Below are 15,855 nucleotides of genomic sequence, written 5' to 3' on the forward strand. Positions count from 1 at the left end.
CAGGAACTTCATCCAAATTAAGCTCTTCCTTGTTGGCTTGGGACTTCTGACCTTTAACCAGAGGCTGACGTATTGCAAAGTATTTCCTAGAGACTATATCAGATCATTTTGAATTATTGCAGCTTTGAAGACTACTGCTGCAAGCTGGTTTGTGGAAACTGCAAGTGAAATGAATCTAGGAACTGAATACATTGTTTTGGGCCATAGGCGTCGTTACCCCACACAATAAGGATTGAGGACTGTACGGAAAAGTGCTTTCATTTGAACAGCGATATCCGCTGTCAGCTTGATCCAGAGTACACTGGGTTCTTCATTCTTAGCAATATTAAGGGCACTGGAGACATGTGAGGAGAGCTGTACTTGGCATTGCACAAATGAAGAAGTGCTTTCATATGTGTGAGATACATGTGACCCTGAAACTTGTTCAAAAGGTTTCTATATCAGTGCTGGTTAATTGCAAATCCTTTAATGTACCCAGAAATATGTATGTTTAACATAATAAAACCTAGGAAGCATTGGTGTTAGGATTGGATTGTACAGTGGTACCTCTGATTGCGAATGGGATCCGTTCCGGAGCCCCGTTCGCAACATGAGCAGAGCGCAACCTGAAGTACTGCGTCTGCGCATGTGCGCGGTGTGATTCGGTGCTTCTTCGCATGCGCAAAGTGTGATTTTGTGCTTCTGCGCAACGCGCCGAACCCGGAAGTAACCCATTCCGGTACTTCTGGGTTTGGTGCGTTGGTAACCCGTGCCAATCGCAACCCGCAGCAAACGCAACCAGAGGTATGACTGTACCTTCTTATAAAGCATTACACTGCCCCCTGGTGTACTTAGGTAAATTGCAGCCAAAATTTGGGTACCTGTTCTCAGTTTTGAGAGAAAGCTATTACATGGCTTGGACAGCTACTTTCCACTTGACCTTAATATTTGCAGTTGCTCTATTTTGTGATGCATTATTTACATGTATTTAACAGATTTTACCCCCAAGCCCAACTGCTGTGTGTCATAGTTTCTGCACTGGACAATGTGCTGTTTCAAAGCTGATGTGGAATATAACCTCTTCACTTCCAGAGGGAGGTATTATTGTTTGCCTTCACCTTTCAAAGCACAGGGGTGTCTTTGCTCTAAGGAAACCTCACGTTGAAAACATCAGCTTTTAGTAGCATGAATTTGTCTTGTAGTCTCATTAAATGGTGGCTGTCTTCCTCAACTCTTGTTCTTGGGAACAATCTGCTAGTGCACAGAGCACAATAATAGAATGGGAAGGCTATATCTCCTGTTATGTTGGCCTTTGAAAATACTTGCCCACATGTAATAGAGATAAGACTTTAACAATTGGTATTGCATTCCCCTCTAATGGTCTATGCAGAATGCAGCTCAAAGCAGTAAAATGTTGACTTAGAGAAAAGATTTTGGATGAACATGAGGAGTTAGAGATAGGATCAATCCTTAGATTACTTTAAACACAATTTATTGGTACTAATATTCTATACTAGACATTTACTTCCTACTTGCGCGAATAAAAAAAGATTTGGATCTCAACTGATACAGAATTCCATGAGAGTTCATACATTTCCAAGGTGTGGGGTTTTGTGGAAGACTGAACAGAATGTCATATGTACATTGGTTATCTTTTTCTGTATCATTCTAATCCTGTCACTAGCAACATCCTTTAAGTCTGATTTTCTTTTTCTCTCCATTTTAGGTTTACTAGAGAGGGGACAAGGAGTAAAAAGGCTAAGTTCACTGGATGACAAGATTCCACCTAAATCACCCCGTCCACGGCGCAATATCTGGCTATCGCGCAGTCAGTCAGACATATTCTCTCGCAAACCTTGCCGCAAGATAAATGTTCAGGACCCCTACTATACACCAAGCAAAGGGACAAACCGGAAAGTCAACCCTTTCAATTCTAGGGAAGACTTGAAAGGTGGGAAGGTCAAATTTTTTGATTTGCCAAGCAAATCTGTGATATCACTTGTATTTGACTTGCACTCCCCGGAGGCAGAAGGATGTCTGAGGATGAACCCGACTCCATTCCGGCAGACTTCTAACACTGACTGGCTGGACTCCTCTTTCCTTCCTGCAAGACGGAGCAGATCACTTCCAGGATCTCTTGAATTTGTGCATAAAGATTATAGAACATTTGGGGATCTCTCTTCAACCATTAGTAGATGTGATCCCAGCCAGCTGCAGAAGCTACTGAGCAGCAGTGAATATGGAGTGTCTGAGATTCCTCCTTTTCAGGCCAAACATCATAGGCAGGACTTGCCTTCTCCTCCTCTGCAGGAGGAGGAGATGGACTATTCTGATGGACTGGAGCCCCAAGATGAAAACGGGTACTGCCCTGTAAATTTTGCTAAGGAAGCAGAACTCGGAAAGCCCAGGGGACAAGTTTCCCAAAATGTAGATGGTATCTTGGCACATAATTTAGACCATTCAGAAAATAGATCCTCAGAGATGTTTATGAGCTGCATCTCCTCTGAAGATATGGAAGTTGAAGATGAAACTCAAAGGAACATGCCTTCCACTAGGTCGGAGTCTTCCAAACTATTGTTCAGTGTTGACCCTTCCCCACAGTCTGGCAGAGAAGCCTCTCTTTTTGAGGCAGTGGATAGTGACATCTCAAATCTTGTTTCTCTGCCATCTTCAAATGCACCAGCATCAGTATGCGAGCAATCAAAATGTGACATTTAAAGTTCAGCCATGATACCATGGTGGTATATTCCTCCCAACTTCTTTGCTTTTTAAATTTTCTATGTCAGAATACTCTAGCAAAGTGTAGCAACCAGACCAGTCCATTTGGAGAGACAGCATGTATGTCAATGTGTGAGAGATAATAATCCCTTACCGTACCTCAGGAGGCAGCTGCTGCACGCAGAAGGGGAGAACAATATATCAGTGCAATGCCTGGATCAATGCAGGGCCATAAATATGGGATCCTAGGCTTGCCTCTACTTAGAAGCCATTTTCTGTCTGTGTACACAGTTTAGATCCCATTGAAGAAATTATTCCAAACTTGGCAGCAGCCTTTAAAAAAATCTATAACTCTCTTTTTGTGTCCTTTCTTGGGAGCTGCTGAGCAGGTATAAATGACCTCTTATTGAGTATAACAAGATGGAAATTGGCAATGCTGGGACAACATAGATAGATAAGGTGGTAGCATCCTGTACCTCTGTTGTAATGGCAGGTTCATAGTGCTGGCCTGAAACTCAAAGTTCCACTGAAGAAAATCAGACTTGACTGCTGGAGCTAAATTTCCTACCTCTTCCAATCCAGTTTCAAACACTGGAAGCAAACAGCTCAGATTCCTACTTCAAGCATTCCTTGTCCAATTATTACTTGCTTTGGTCACCTTAATACCATGACCAAGAAAGAGGTCAATCCCATTTTCCTTAAGCAATAATAGGTGCTATGCAACCAAATGCCTGTTCAGTAAATTTGAAGTGCACAAAGAGGATAAACACAGCTGTGTGTTTGTAACTCTTCAGTACCTACAATTCTATATTGTAGAAGAAATTAAGTGTATAACCATCCAAGTGTTTGATATGGGAGCTCTTAAAAGTAAGCCAGCCCTTCTGCAGCAGCAGCCTCTTAAAATCCAGCTCTAGCCAACTCCTGTGCAACTCTTCAATCAGCCTCTCCATGTGGGTCAGTCACACACTCTGAACAGATGTGTGCATATATGGAAACTTGGTCTGTATTTACATTTTGTATAACTTAAAAGTACCTCACCTGAGATTCCTCCATTGGAAGAGGGATGCTTGTTCACTAGACTCTGACTGTAGCTGCAGAAATAGTACTTCCAGTCCTTACTAGTCTCTCTTTCTGAGTATCAAGTCCAGCACAATGCTCAAAGTAGAGAGAAGATAGTATGTGCTGAATAAGAGGGATTGGAGTCCCAAGTCTTGACTCTAGACCCTTATTTTAATATAATAGGCTAATGAGAACTCACCTGTGGGGAAGAAATAAAAAAGCAGTGCTGCTTCCTGATGTGTGTAGATGTCCTCTCTTATTAACCCCTCAAAAAGGAACCATAAAAACGGTGAAAGTCCACAAAAAGTATCAAGCAATAACTGGGGGTCACAGATATGGAAATATTTGTAAAACAGGTAACAATCTCTTGCCTAAGAGTTGTTTGTTGCAACCTTGACAGCAGTAACATCTTTTTGCAATCTATGCTTATTTATATAGGAGCCCTTAACATTGTCAAGTTCCTTCTAGAGAACTCCCCACAGCCATTTTTTGCATGCATTTTTTTAAGACAGTGAAAAATAAATATGTTACCATCTCACTACACACTTAGGATATAGTAATGTTTTGTTCCTCCAAGGAAGAAGCATTTACTCTTGATCAGTGCATGGATACTGAAAGAACTGAGCACTGGAGTCTGCTTTAGAGGCCATGAAAAGAGTCCACACTTCTGCTTACTCTGGCCTGTGGTTGATGTGAGCTGCTAGAACCCTGTAGCCTTTAGATGTGTGACTTGTGCTGTTTTGTGAAGATTTAAACAAGTGGCCTCTCTGATTTTGCTTCATCTATGTTTTTCCTGCTTTCATGCAGTTTTTCTGCAAACAAACTATCAGATGTGGTATTCTTTCTTGAGCTGGGGGAGAGGGTTACTTATATGGCTGCTCTGCATTCTTAGCAGAATGCTAGTGCAAGGCTTCAGTCTCTTATCCTGGTACAGAAAGTATGACATTTCTCCAGCCCACACTGTAATGAAGTTCTTTTTGAAGGAGCTTGGTGGAAGCCAATTCCTTGGTCATTGTGTGGCTAAAATTAAATGTATACTGTCCACTTTTGCAACATGTAAGAGCCCATGGCCTTCTGGGTATGCTGTCTAGAGCCAGTATTGCAGAGCAGCTGTTGGCCATTAGCTGTAATGAATACAGATTGTGGCAAAACAGTGGCAGTGCTTTGTACAAATACAATAGAGAGTTTTGCTTTTATCATGTTTTTGATTTGCTGACAGATGCATCTTGCTTTCTTACAAGCGACCTGCAGACCCGTCTAAGATCCCCAATCTGTTTTTAATTCACTCAATCTTTCTATGTTACATTTATTAAACACATGATAGCAGCAATACTTATGACTGATTGGTGAAAGATGACTGTGTATAATTGTATGTAAGAAATTGCTACCCCAGCAGAAGACAGGAGTATGATAGGTTTATTCTTGGTTGCTGTATCTTGTCCAAGAACACTGGTGTTTCTTGCCAGTTTAACTACAGACACTTGAATAATTCCTCTTTGCACTTAATGCTGCTGTTTATACTGCATGTCACTACATTTCTATGCAAAAATAACCTTTGGGGCAGCCAAATATTTGATTAAGGTTTAAAGATCTTTGCAAGATCTATTTTCATATTTATGAAGGAATTTTATGTCTTAATATTTGCAGTCTGTAAATAGCTAAACTTTGTCATTAAATCTTAGGAAAAAAGTCTGTAGCCTGTGTATAATTTAACACTGCCGGAAAAGAATCTTTACGAAACATTTTTCTAATACTGCAGATATTTATGGATGTGTAAAGAAGGCAAATATTGGTTTTTATGTTTTACTTGGTCTGACTTTTTTCCTGAACTACAGCAGCAGTATGTTTTACTGGAACTGAAATAAGTAACCAAAGATGAATCTAGTTTAAAGTATTTGAATGTTTTCTTTGTCTGTTTTTGTAAACTGTTTCCCAATTTGCTTTCAGAATAAAAACAAATAAATCTACTTTTGTGGTTGAAAAGACAGAGCTAAGGAACAAAGCTCTAGCCTGGACTCAGCATCCTCTGACCGCCAGAACAAGAGCTGCTGCGTTAGCATAAGGGCGAGAATAATGCTTGAGCAGTATGAAATCCAATGAAACAGTTGCATTTATTGTGCAACTTTTAAGGGATGTGATAGTCTGCTTCTTTGGTAAATGTCCGATTTCACAGAGGTTCTTTTTATGGTATTTCATGATTCCTTTTTTTTCATGCTACAAAGACACAGTTACTATTTCTTTGTTGTGTGGAATTCAGATTCCCCCCCCCCCCAAAAAAAGCTGTTTCTATTTCCAACTACCCAACAGTATGCAGCTTAGAAAATACACCCCCACTTTCATTCTGATCTTTAATCAAAGCTGTGCTTTGAACTAAAGTGTCATCATTCTGTTTCCCACAGTGGTCAAGTCAATATCTGAAGAAATGTGCATGCACACAAAAGCTCATACCAAGAACAAACTTAGTTGGTCTCTAAGGTGCTACTGGAAGGGTTTTTTATTTTTTATTTTGTTTTGACTATGGCAGACCAGCACGGCTACCTACCTGTAACTCAAACTAGATTGGTCAGAGGGCTAAATTACCACAGCATGGGGAGGCCACTGTCATTGCAACTAATTGGTGGGAGGATCATTTGGCCTGAGAAGGAGAGTACTAACAAAGCAGACTGTTTTCTTTCCCTGCTAAAACTAGTGGTGACAAAGCTGAGTAAGATTAAAAGCCTTTTATAAGTAAAGGCAGCTAGCAAGAGATTAAACCTAATGTAACTGCATTAGTTGGTTGGGCACATTTCCCCTCTACTAATGCCAAACCTGACTTAAAAGGTAGCATTTGTGAATTGATTTTTGACCCTTTTTTGTTTCCAGTAGGTTTTACCTAAAGTACACTACAAGTCTTGAGCAGTTGTTGTTCTCAAACTAAATCAGAGTATGATGTAGATACCTTCCTCTGCCCTTTGCAAACTAAGGTTCACAGAAGCCCATCTAGCTTCTTACTCATTTATTCTGCAGCAAACTTGCCATCGAACAGGCAATTGGTATGGGTAGAAGAAAAGCATGAAACCTATTTCTGAAATTCTCTTGCATCTTCAAGCTCTTGTGCCATCCTCCGTGTCTCCCACATAGCTGCAGTCTTTTACGTCCTGCGGCAAGAGTTTCACCATTATTGTTACAGAAAAGAATAGGCCGTATCTAACCAAATCATTGCACACACTGCCAGGTTGCAGAAATGCCAAGAGCACGTGGGGGGCATGCAGTGGGAGGAAAGGGAACACTGTTGCACTTGTGGAAGTCATTCAGTACATACAATTATTTAGTTGGATACAATGCAATATTTCATAAAAGGTGATAAACATGAGCAACAGCTAGTTACTGCAAGAGTCATGTTGCACTGTTGGTGCCTTGTTCAAAATTAGTTACTTTAAACAGCAGAGTCTTGTACAGTACTAGGTTTTCTGCACATGCCTTGTACTAGGCACTGATGAACTTTGGATGGGTTGGAAAAGTAGTTAACTAAAGACCCAATCATCAAAACAATGAGCTTAATTATATGACTAATTACCATGCACATTTTAAAATATGCAAATGCTGGGCACAAGCAGCAGGGTGGGATGAAAGCATCCCCACTGCCACATAACCTGGAGTCTGAATGTTGTTCCTTCTCCCTTCCCTCCATCTGCGATTTGCATCTTTTTGAATATGCACTTTATTGCATTTACACAGTATTGTATCTAGTTTGGTAAGTATGCTGCTGCATTTGTTGTTCAGTCATGTCCGACTCTTCGTGACCCCATGGACCAGAGCACACCTGGCACGCCTATCTTTCACTGCCTCCCGCAGTTTGGCTGCTGTATACTTACCAATATAATCCCTAACAGGCTCTGATCTGAAATTTAAATTGCACAAATACTGCATAGATACAAGGTTTTATACTACTATAAATATTGTTACTTATATATGGAAGCTGTGTGGTCTCCATGGTCGTAAGAAAAATAAACTGCTGGTTCTTGTGCTGTTGGTTTGAATGAGTGGATTAAATTTATATGCTATAAATTAGGGCTCCTCATAGCTCTCTCATGTTTAAGACAGTTGTGTGGTCCTGTGTACATAAAGGCTCTACCTTTAACAAACAAGAAGGGAAATTCTAGTACTGTACAGAGTAATTTAATTGTGCAGATGTTTAAAAATAAAGTCACAGTCTGCTGCTTTTGTTTGAGGACTGTGGGTAGAAGCTGCTGCTGTTTTCAACAGCTCTTATGTAAAGTCCCAAGTAGGAAGGTTCCCAGCTCTACTTACTAGCCCAAGCCAATTTCATCTTCTGGCTGTGAGCTTTGGACGATTTAGAAAACAAACTTTTCACTATCTGAAGGGGGACAGACTTCCCACTGAGGTACACTTTGTTATGGCAGTCCGGCAACCAAGGCCCTTCACTTGAGTCTTTGTGTTCATCATTTTTGAGCATATGGACGTAGGCAATAATGTAACCTGTCATGAAGGCATCAAAGCCAGCCCGGTGAATACCACCCTCTGAACAGCCAGGCACTGGTGCCACTGGGTTCTGGGTGCCAGAAAAAGCCGTTACTACGGAAGCACACTCTATCTGGACTTTTGGTCCTGATCCTTCAGTCCCTGCTGCCCTTTGTTGTGACCCATCTTTGGATGGTGATAAAGTGATGCCCTCATTGTCTGTGGCACTGGCTTGTTCCTCATCCATCTTGGTATCAGTTGCCGTGTCAGAGCCTAGGTCTCGTTCCACATCCATAGAACTCTCCTCATTACTGGATACAGTTTCTGTGCCTGCAGAATCTACAGCAGGAGCAACCACGTTGTTTAAACAGGACTGCTTGGATGGGGGACCGTCCTCCATATTGCAAGCTGCCTCTACATCCTTCTCAGGGCTTCTCGATGCAGGTTCCTTTGAGGGTTCTACAAAATTCTTTCGATGCTTCCACTTCTGCTTCCTTTTCTTCCGCTTGTCCTCTCTGTGGTTCTCATCTTCATTAATTATTAGGTCAATGTTGTGAGACTGTGAACACTTCAGTCCATCTGGGCACCAGCCATAGGCCTGCAGGGGAGAGTGAGAAGCATTAGCACACTTGAGAAAATATCACTGGATCTTAGATACCCTACAGCAGTGATTCTCAAACTTGGGTCTCCAGCTGTTGTTGGACTACAGCTCCCATCATCCCTAGCTAGCAGAACCAGTGGTCAGGGATGATGGGAGTTGTAGTCCAACAGCTGGGGACTCAAGTTTGAGAAACGCTGCCCTAGAGCAACTTTCAACATTAACTTCTGGATATTTATCACATTTGTGAGATTGTGCCATGCTAATTAACTGGAAAATAGCAATGTTAAAGACTATTCTGTATAATCCAAACCTCATGTATTACTTGTAGGCTTCAAGGCTAGACCACTGTTGGAAAAATATACTTGACTAAATGGACCTTTAGCTTGATCCGGCAGGTCTCCTGTGTTCCATAGTAAGCTCCCAGATACCCTCATTATTAAAAGGTAGCACCTCCATTTTTATCAGAAAGCTGCAGAAAGAGGTACCATGCTTTAAAATTCACCAGAATACCAGAATAAGCATTTGCCTCCCACTGCTGCACACATATCCAGCCCAAGAGCCCGTCTCTCATCCTAGACAGCTCGTCCTCATAGTCCCTATCTGAGAATATCCACCACACTGAATGAACTATTTACAATTTACTATTTGACAAACTTTTAAGATAGAAGATCTATACAAGATCTCAAAGTAGCTGTCTTAATACAAAGGAATTTCAGAAATAGACTGGAAAGAGAAGTTGCTGAATTGCAACTCATTACCAAACTTAAAACCATGGAGAGACCTGGTCTGAACAAAGACATTGGATTCTTATCTCATTATACATGACAAAGCTATCTTTAGCCATCTCACCCCTTGCTTTTTCCTTTAAGACCAATTGCAGTCGTTAACAGTCATCAACAGGTTTTCCACACCCATCAGCCAATCACCCATTCCCACCACCCTTCTGAGTAATACCCCTCCTCACTCTCTCACTATATATAAGGGTCTGGTGACTTCCGTTTCAGTGTATCTGAAGAAGTGTGCATGCACACGTAAGCTCATACCAAGAACAAACTTAGTTGGTCTCTAAGGTGCTACTGGAAGGATTTTTGTTTGTTTGTTTGTTTTAAGATAGAAGGTAGAGAGAAGTAATACTTACAGAAAATGTCTGACAGATGGTGACTTTGTTTGCAGGGTCAAGCCCAGATTGGCTGGCATCTGACAGGGAACAGAAGCGATAATCGATGTAGGAAGCTATGCTGTCTGGGTAGTTGCAGAACTCTATGCTGAGGTGCTGCTTTTCTGAATTCTTCAACCTGTAGTTCTCTCGCTTGCTGGAAGGCAAGAATAGCATTAGAACCTGGAACAGAGGCTGTGTCATAGCAAGATCAACTGCCCTTCAGGACAGGCTCTTCTATGTACTCATAGGAAAGCCCCTTGCATGTAGAAAAATAAGCTAAAGTGGAAATAAGAATATAAAAGATACATAGCATTGCCTTTTAGAAGAGAAGCACAAACACATGAAAATGCTATCAGCACAACTGCTTGTTCTCCTGACTGCCAAATACCTGGAATACCATAACAGGGTATGAGCATCTTCCCAAACTAGTACTTTTCTCTAAGCAGAAGGCAAACCTCTCATTTGATTATTAGAATCAGGGAGTGGGGAAACGGAGAAAAGGGAAGGGAAAATCTGAGTTGTTTAGTCACTTCTGCAGATTTCTACTAGTTTCTTCTGCTAGTAGCCAAGGACAACATGAAAAACCCTACCCCTTCATTCTGCTGCCACAGAGAACTTAGATAGGAGCCATCTTCTACCGCATTAGGCAGACGAGACTGTTGCAGTCTCTTTTTCAAGTATTCTGATATATGCAAAGAACTTTTGCTTCATGCCACATTTTGAAGATACTGAAAATTGAGTGAGAATCCTTCTTGCTGTATTTTAGTGTTTTAAAGGCACAGAATGGAATGTGACTGACCCTTCATCTCTTGGGTCCTCTGCATGTGCCAAAGGAGTAGAGTTTGTGGAGACCATAAAGTATGGCTAACTGCCAAGGCCAGTCAAAATTTTGTGGACTGGAATTAAATAAAATATTTTACTCGGAAGCCAGGCTCTAGTACCAAATAGGAGATTTCAAAGAAATGCAACTAATCTTCATTATACGTCTTTAGGCACCAGGTGAAAACATCCCTCTTCAACCAGGCCTTTGGCTGATTGACATCCGATGCCCTTTAAAATGGGTTGTGGAATGGGCGATTATTGGTTTGTTTTTGTTCATATTTCTATTACTGGTATGTATTTTGTGTTTTTTATTGTAATTTTATGTTGTGAACCACCCTAAGATCTACAGGTATAGGGCAGAATACAAATTTAGTAGTAATAATAATAATATTAATAATTTAAACTCATAAAGAATTTCTGCTGAAAGCTGTAGCAAGAGAACAACCTGAGACAAATGGCAGGCAAGTACATGCATGTGGAGTTATGAGTTTTTCAGTGGAGCCTAGGGTTTAATTGAATGACAATTAAGATTTAACTGAATCAAAGTATTTGCCCAAAATGCACATAAATAGAATAACCTATATGGAAAGTAACAAAGTCACTAATTGGATATGGTATTCATACGTCTTGTCCTCCACCCTACACATTCATACCCAAATCAGACCCTGTTCTGGTAAAAATAGAAAAGCAGCAGCCTTGGACCCAGCAGTTGTGTTCTCCTTACTTAAAGCCCAGGAGCAGCATTCAATGATGTATGCCTGCTCACCCAACAGAAAGCAGCCTGTTCAATAGAACTTCCAATTTCTATTTTACTTCCCATGCCCATGTGCTCCAAAAACCTTGTCCCTCAAATCTCCAGAGTAGATTTTGGAAGTACATGGGGAGGTGAAAGGGGGAGGGGAGGAAGCAAAAGCCTTGTTATGTGAGCAGGCAAATGTCCACTTGTGCTATGATGGATCTCATCCCAAGAATCCTTGTCAGGGTGCTTACAGCTTGACCTGGCAAAAGATACTTACCATTTCTTGTAGGCATACTCTAGGTATGAAGCCACAAAACGTGCCTCAAACTCGGAAGCATACTTGGTGTCATAGATGCCAGCTGGGAACATCTCTGAAAGATCAGCAGTGAAGGTGCCCAAATTGTCAGGAAGGTGAGCATAAAAGCACTGGTACAGGAAAACCAAATCAATTAGGCCATTGTGCAGAATGAGGGGCTTCCTGGCTCGGATCAGTTCCAGGAAAAAAGTACGGACAGTCTGGCTGTGGTTTTCATTTCCCTGTGAGAGAGCAGAGAGGGGGTAAGGTTAGCTAGCCTCATTTCCAAAGCCTGCACTAGTTTCTCTGATATGGGAACAGCCTGGATGAAGATGAGCCTCAGCAGTGTTGGGCAGTCACTGCAGGCAAAGGCAGCAGAGGTAAATGCAAAAGAAAGAGGGTGGCATTGATCCCCTGGAGTTCCCTTCACCTGTTATGATGGTACCGGTCTACAGGCCAAATTCTGCCACTGCTTATGGATTCATGACCCAGATCCTAGGGCAGAACTACCACACCTAGTTTTTGCTGAGGTACAGCCTGGAAAAGGCAGGATGCCCACCACCACTCTCTTCTGTACTCTAAGCAGAGATGGTGCTTTATTCATCTACCAGAACTGTCAGATGAAAGTGCAGGACATTTCCCACCCCATCAGCTCAGGCCCTGGTATGTGTTCCCAGGCTTATTTCTGCAAAGCCAGTTCTCCTCCAGCTCAGTGGTGAAACCAGCTCTGCTTGGCTCCCAGGCTTGTTTTAGCAACAGGCAAATCCCAGGTGCTTCCTTTCTGTAGCTGCTAGTAGACTGACTCTTCCACAGAAGCTCCCCAGAACTACTTTGACTAAGTGATGGCCATGTTAGTGCAGCATCAATTCAGCCCCATGACAATGAAGTGTGAAATGCATTGTGGGTTGTTAATTGATGTTAATAATGTTAATAAAGGTTTTTAAAATATACATGTGGGTAATTTTGATAAGCAAAAGAAGTGTGAAATGCAAATGAAGCCAAGCAGGTATTAAGAAAGAAACCAGTTACTTTCTCATTGTGGTCTCACCTCACTTATACCTTACAGTAAAGAGTCCCCATACCTTGTCATTGCCTCTGTGATAAGGAATGCCCTGAGAATACTGCTTGTTGAAGTCAAAGCCATGTTGCACCAGGAACTGAACTGACTGTGGTTCAATGATATAATCCTCCATACAGAGCAGGGTCAGGTTGTAGATCTGGGAGAGGTACGTGTTCTCTGACTGCAAATACAGGCCAGTTCAAACAAATTGAGAGCACAGAAAAAGTGCAAACAGTAACATCCTAGAAATCAACAACTACTTCCTTTATTGTCTAGAATCAATGCTGGTCACTTTATGCATTGAAGACTGAACCTTCAATATTGTTATTGTTGTTTAGTCGTTTAGTCGTATCTGACTCTTCGTGACCCCATGGACCAGAGCATGCCAGGCACTCTTTTCTTCCACTGCCTCCCGCAGTTTGGTCAGACTCATGTTGGTAGCTTCGAGAACACTGTCCAACAATCTCGTCCTCTGTCGTCCCCTTCTCCTTGTGCCCTACATCTTTCCCAACATCAGGGTCTTTTTCCAGGGGGTCTTCTCTTCTCATGAGGTGGCCAAAGTATTGGAGCCTCAGCTTCAGGATCTGTCCTTCCAGTGAGTACTCAGGCCTGATTTCCTTAAGAATGGATAGGTTTGATCTTCTTGCAGTCCATGGGACTCTCAAGAGTCTCCTCCAGCACCATAATTCAAAAGCATCAATTCTTCAGCCATCAGCCTTCTTTATGGTCCAGCTCTAACTTCCATACATTACTACTGGAAAAACCATAGCTTTAACTATACAGGCCTTTGTCGGCAAGGTGATGTATCTGCTTTTTAAGATGCTGTCTAGGTTTGTCATTGCTTTTCTCCCAAGAAGCAGGTGTCTTCTAATTTCGTGACTGCTGTCACCATCTGCGGTGATCATGGAACCCAAGAAAGTAAAATCTCTCACTGCCTCCATTTCTTCCCTTTCTATTTGCCAGGAGGTGATGGGACCGTGGCCATGATCTTAGTTTTTTTGATGTTGAGCTTCAGACCATATTTTGTGCTCTCCTCTTTCACCCTCATTAATATACCATCCTCTTATAAGCAACACATTCTTAACTTAGCAGTAGAATTAGGGTGAAAGCCAGACAATGAGCACTATACCTTATCAGGAAGATGTTTGAAACAAGCAATTCCTAGAGACAAAATGGAGCGTGTTCTGGCAGCACTGCAAACAGATTTGTATCGTTCTTCAATACACCTGTGGGGAGAAGCCTCAGGCAGCTTAGTAGGAAATTTAGACCACTGAACCATAGCTTCCCTATTGACATGACAAATTTCACCTTCCCATTCAAGATCGAGACCAGCCGGAGTTTCAAAGCATATTAACAGCATGTGGGCCTGTTCCCCACAGCTTGCATATTCCCTGCCCTCAAAGAACTGATTACTCCAAATGGGCAAGCACATCTTAAGCCATCCACACCCACACAGTCAATGAACTGCTTCCACTGTGAATCCCAATAGGTCCATTCAGCTAGTATCTGGTACTGAGTCAGGGGGAAACAAAGACTCCTGAAAGTATTGGCAGACACTCCACAATGCTGCCCATACTCAAGGACCTAATAATTCAGAACAACAAGAATGAGAACATCATGCTTCAGAAAGGACTCGCACAGAAGCAGCACATTACTTACTGATTCAACAAACTCTTCCTTGTTCCAAGCCCACTAAGCTCCTATGGACAAAGATAACAATTAGATTTCCACTCCATGGTAGAGTAAGTTATGTAAAATAAGTTCTAGCTCAGTGTTGCATGTTTACATGTACAAGGTTCAAGGTTTAATCCCTGATGTCTCCCATGCAGAGCTGGAAAACTCCTGTCTAAAACCCTGGAAAGCAGTATAAAGAATAGGTAGATAGACCAATGGAAAAGAAAATGGTGTCAGCTTTCCTAGCAAAGACAGCAACCCAGTTACCATCAAAGTTACATTCCCCCCACCCCACCCTTTTTGAGAAATCACAAAGAAGGTCAACTCTACCCACCGTGTCAATAGCTATAAAGCTAGATGTTTTGATGGCCAAGAGCATGGATGGCCAAAGCTCCTTGAAATTATCATTCTGGACATCAATGACTGGCACTTTCAAGGAAGTCATCCTTATGCAGCTGTTGGGACACAAGAGATGAGACATGCATAACTTTTACAATCCAATGGTTAATTTTGCTTTGGGGATACCAATGACTAATTTTAAAAAACCCAACGCACAGACTGCTCCCTGCATATATTAAATAACAAAACCTCAGAAAAAAAGAGAAAACAGGAACCGCTGCTTTATATGGCAAAAAACCCAAGAGCCCCAGGTATAGTAAATGCTTCATCTCGTTAAAGCTCAAACCAGAACTAGAACGGGAACAGTAAGTCATCAGTACATGATCCATAACGTGCACGTTATAGATGAGATCAAGTTTAAACCTCCGCTCCGCCACCATTTCCTGGTCCCTGGCAACTAACTCGTTTAGGTTTAGGAGAATTCACATCGTCTGCACAAGAAACCGCTGAGCACAATATCTCCTCACGGAAGGTGCTTTCGAAAGGCCTTCTCTTACCTTTGAGAAGTGACACCTGCGAGTTAGTTACACAGCCGCCATCTCCGTCGTCGTTCAACTCGCCAGCTTCCGGCGCGTCCTGCTCTCTGGGGTCCTTCCTCTAAGGGTGGCGCATAGGCCTAGCTGTCTTTGCAAGTGCCTTTCGCCGGATCCAAACCCACTCATTCTCCTCAGGCCCACAATCTCCTTAGCTCATCCACTTGTTCACCAGCCCAGCTTTGCATGGCGAAAATGTGTCTCTGTACTCTGAAAATGCTTTCTGGGCTTGGGTAGGGTGGGATGTCTGAGTGTGTAAAAACTAGCCTACTGCACCAAAGTAAAATTCGCATTCATTGCTCTCTGCCCACGATTTGCATGTGCGTCCGGAAGACAGGATAGCAATAATAAGGGCT

The 15,855-nt window shown here is 42.1% G+C and overlaps 2 protein-coding genes across 5 annotated transcripts in view; one reads left to right on the forward strand and one right to left on the reverse strand.

Moving 5' to 3' along the window:
- Window positions 1-5,723, forward strand: part of TESK2 (testis associated actin remodelling kinase 2) — a 55,545-nt gene extending 49,822 nt beyond the window's left edge. For all 4 annotated transcript variants that reach the window (XM_033152287.1, XM_033152285.1, XM_033152286.1 and 1 more), the window contains one exon: window positions 1,706-5,723. In XM_033152287.1, coding sequence (XP_033008178.1) covers window positions 1,706-2,697 — 992 coding nt within the window. In that variant the 3' untranslated portion in view covers window positions 2,698-5,723. The remainder of the gene's footprint in view (window positions 1-1,705) is intronic.
- A 2,175-nt stretch (window positions 5,724-7,898) lies between these two features.
- TOE1 (target of EGR1, exonuclease) lies at window positions 7,899-15,653 on the reverse strand. The gene is made up of 8 exons (XM_033152289.1): window positions 15,464-15,653; window positions 14,902-15,022; window positions 14,553-14,593; window positions 14,023-14,119; window positions 12,916-13,074; window positions 11,816-12,075; window positions 9,957-10,131; window positions 7,899-8,815 (listed from the first exon to the last, which is right to left on the reverse strand). The coding sequence occupies exons 2-8, from the start codon at window positions 15,010-15,012 to the stop codon at window positions 8,039-8,041; spliced, it is 1,620 nt and encodes a 539-aa protein (XP_033008180.1). The 5' UTR covers window positions 15,013-15,022; window positions 15,464-15,653; the 3' UTR covers window positions 7,899-8,038.
- Between the last annotated feature and the right edge of the window lie 202 nt (window positions 15,654-15,855).

Source organism: Lacerta agilis, chromosome 6, assembly GCF_009819535.1.
Source record: "Lacerta agilis isolate rLacAgi1 chromosome 6, rLacAgi1.pri, whole genome shotgun sequence".
NCBI classification, from domain to species: domain Eukaryota; kingdom Metazoa; phylum Chordata; class Lepidosauria; order Squamata; family Lacertidae; genus Lacerta; species Lacerta agilis.

Excerpts from the sequence above, each read along its gene's own strand:
- TOE1 (XM_033152289.1), bottom strand. The coding sequence starts at position 15,012 with ATGACTTCCTTGAAAGTGCCAGTCATTGATGTCCAGAATGATAATTTC. Across the intron at positions 14,594-14,901 it reads GCTTTATAGCTATTGACACG|GAGCTTAGTGGGCTTGGAAC; the intron begins GTGGGTAGAGTT and ends CTTTGTCCATAG. Across the intron at positions 12,076-12,915 it reads ATCACAGAGGCAATGACAAG|GGAAATGAAAACCACAGCCA; the intron begins GTATGGGGACTC and ends GCTCTCTCACAG.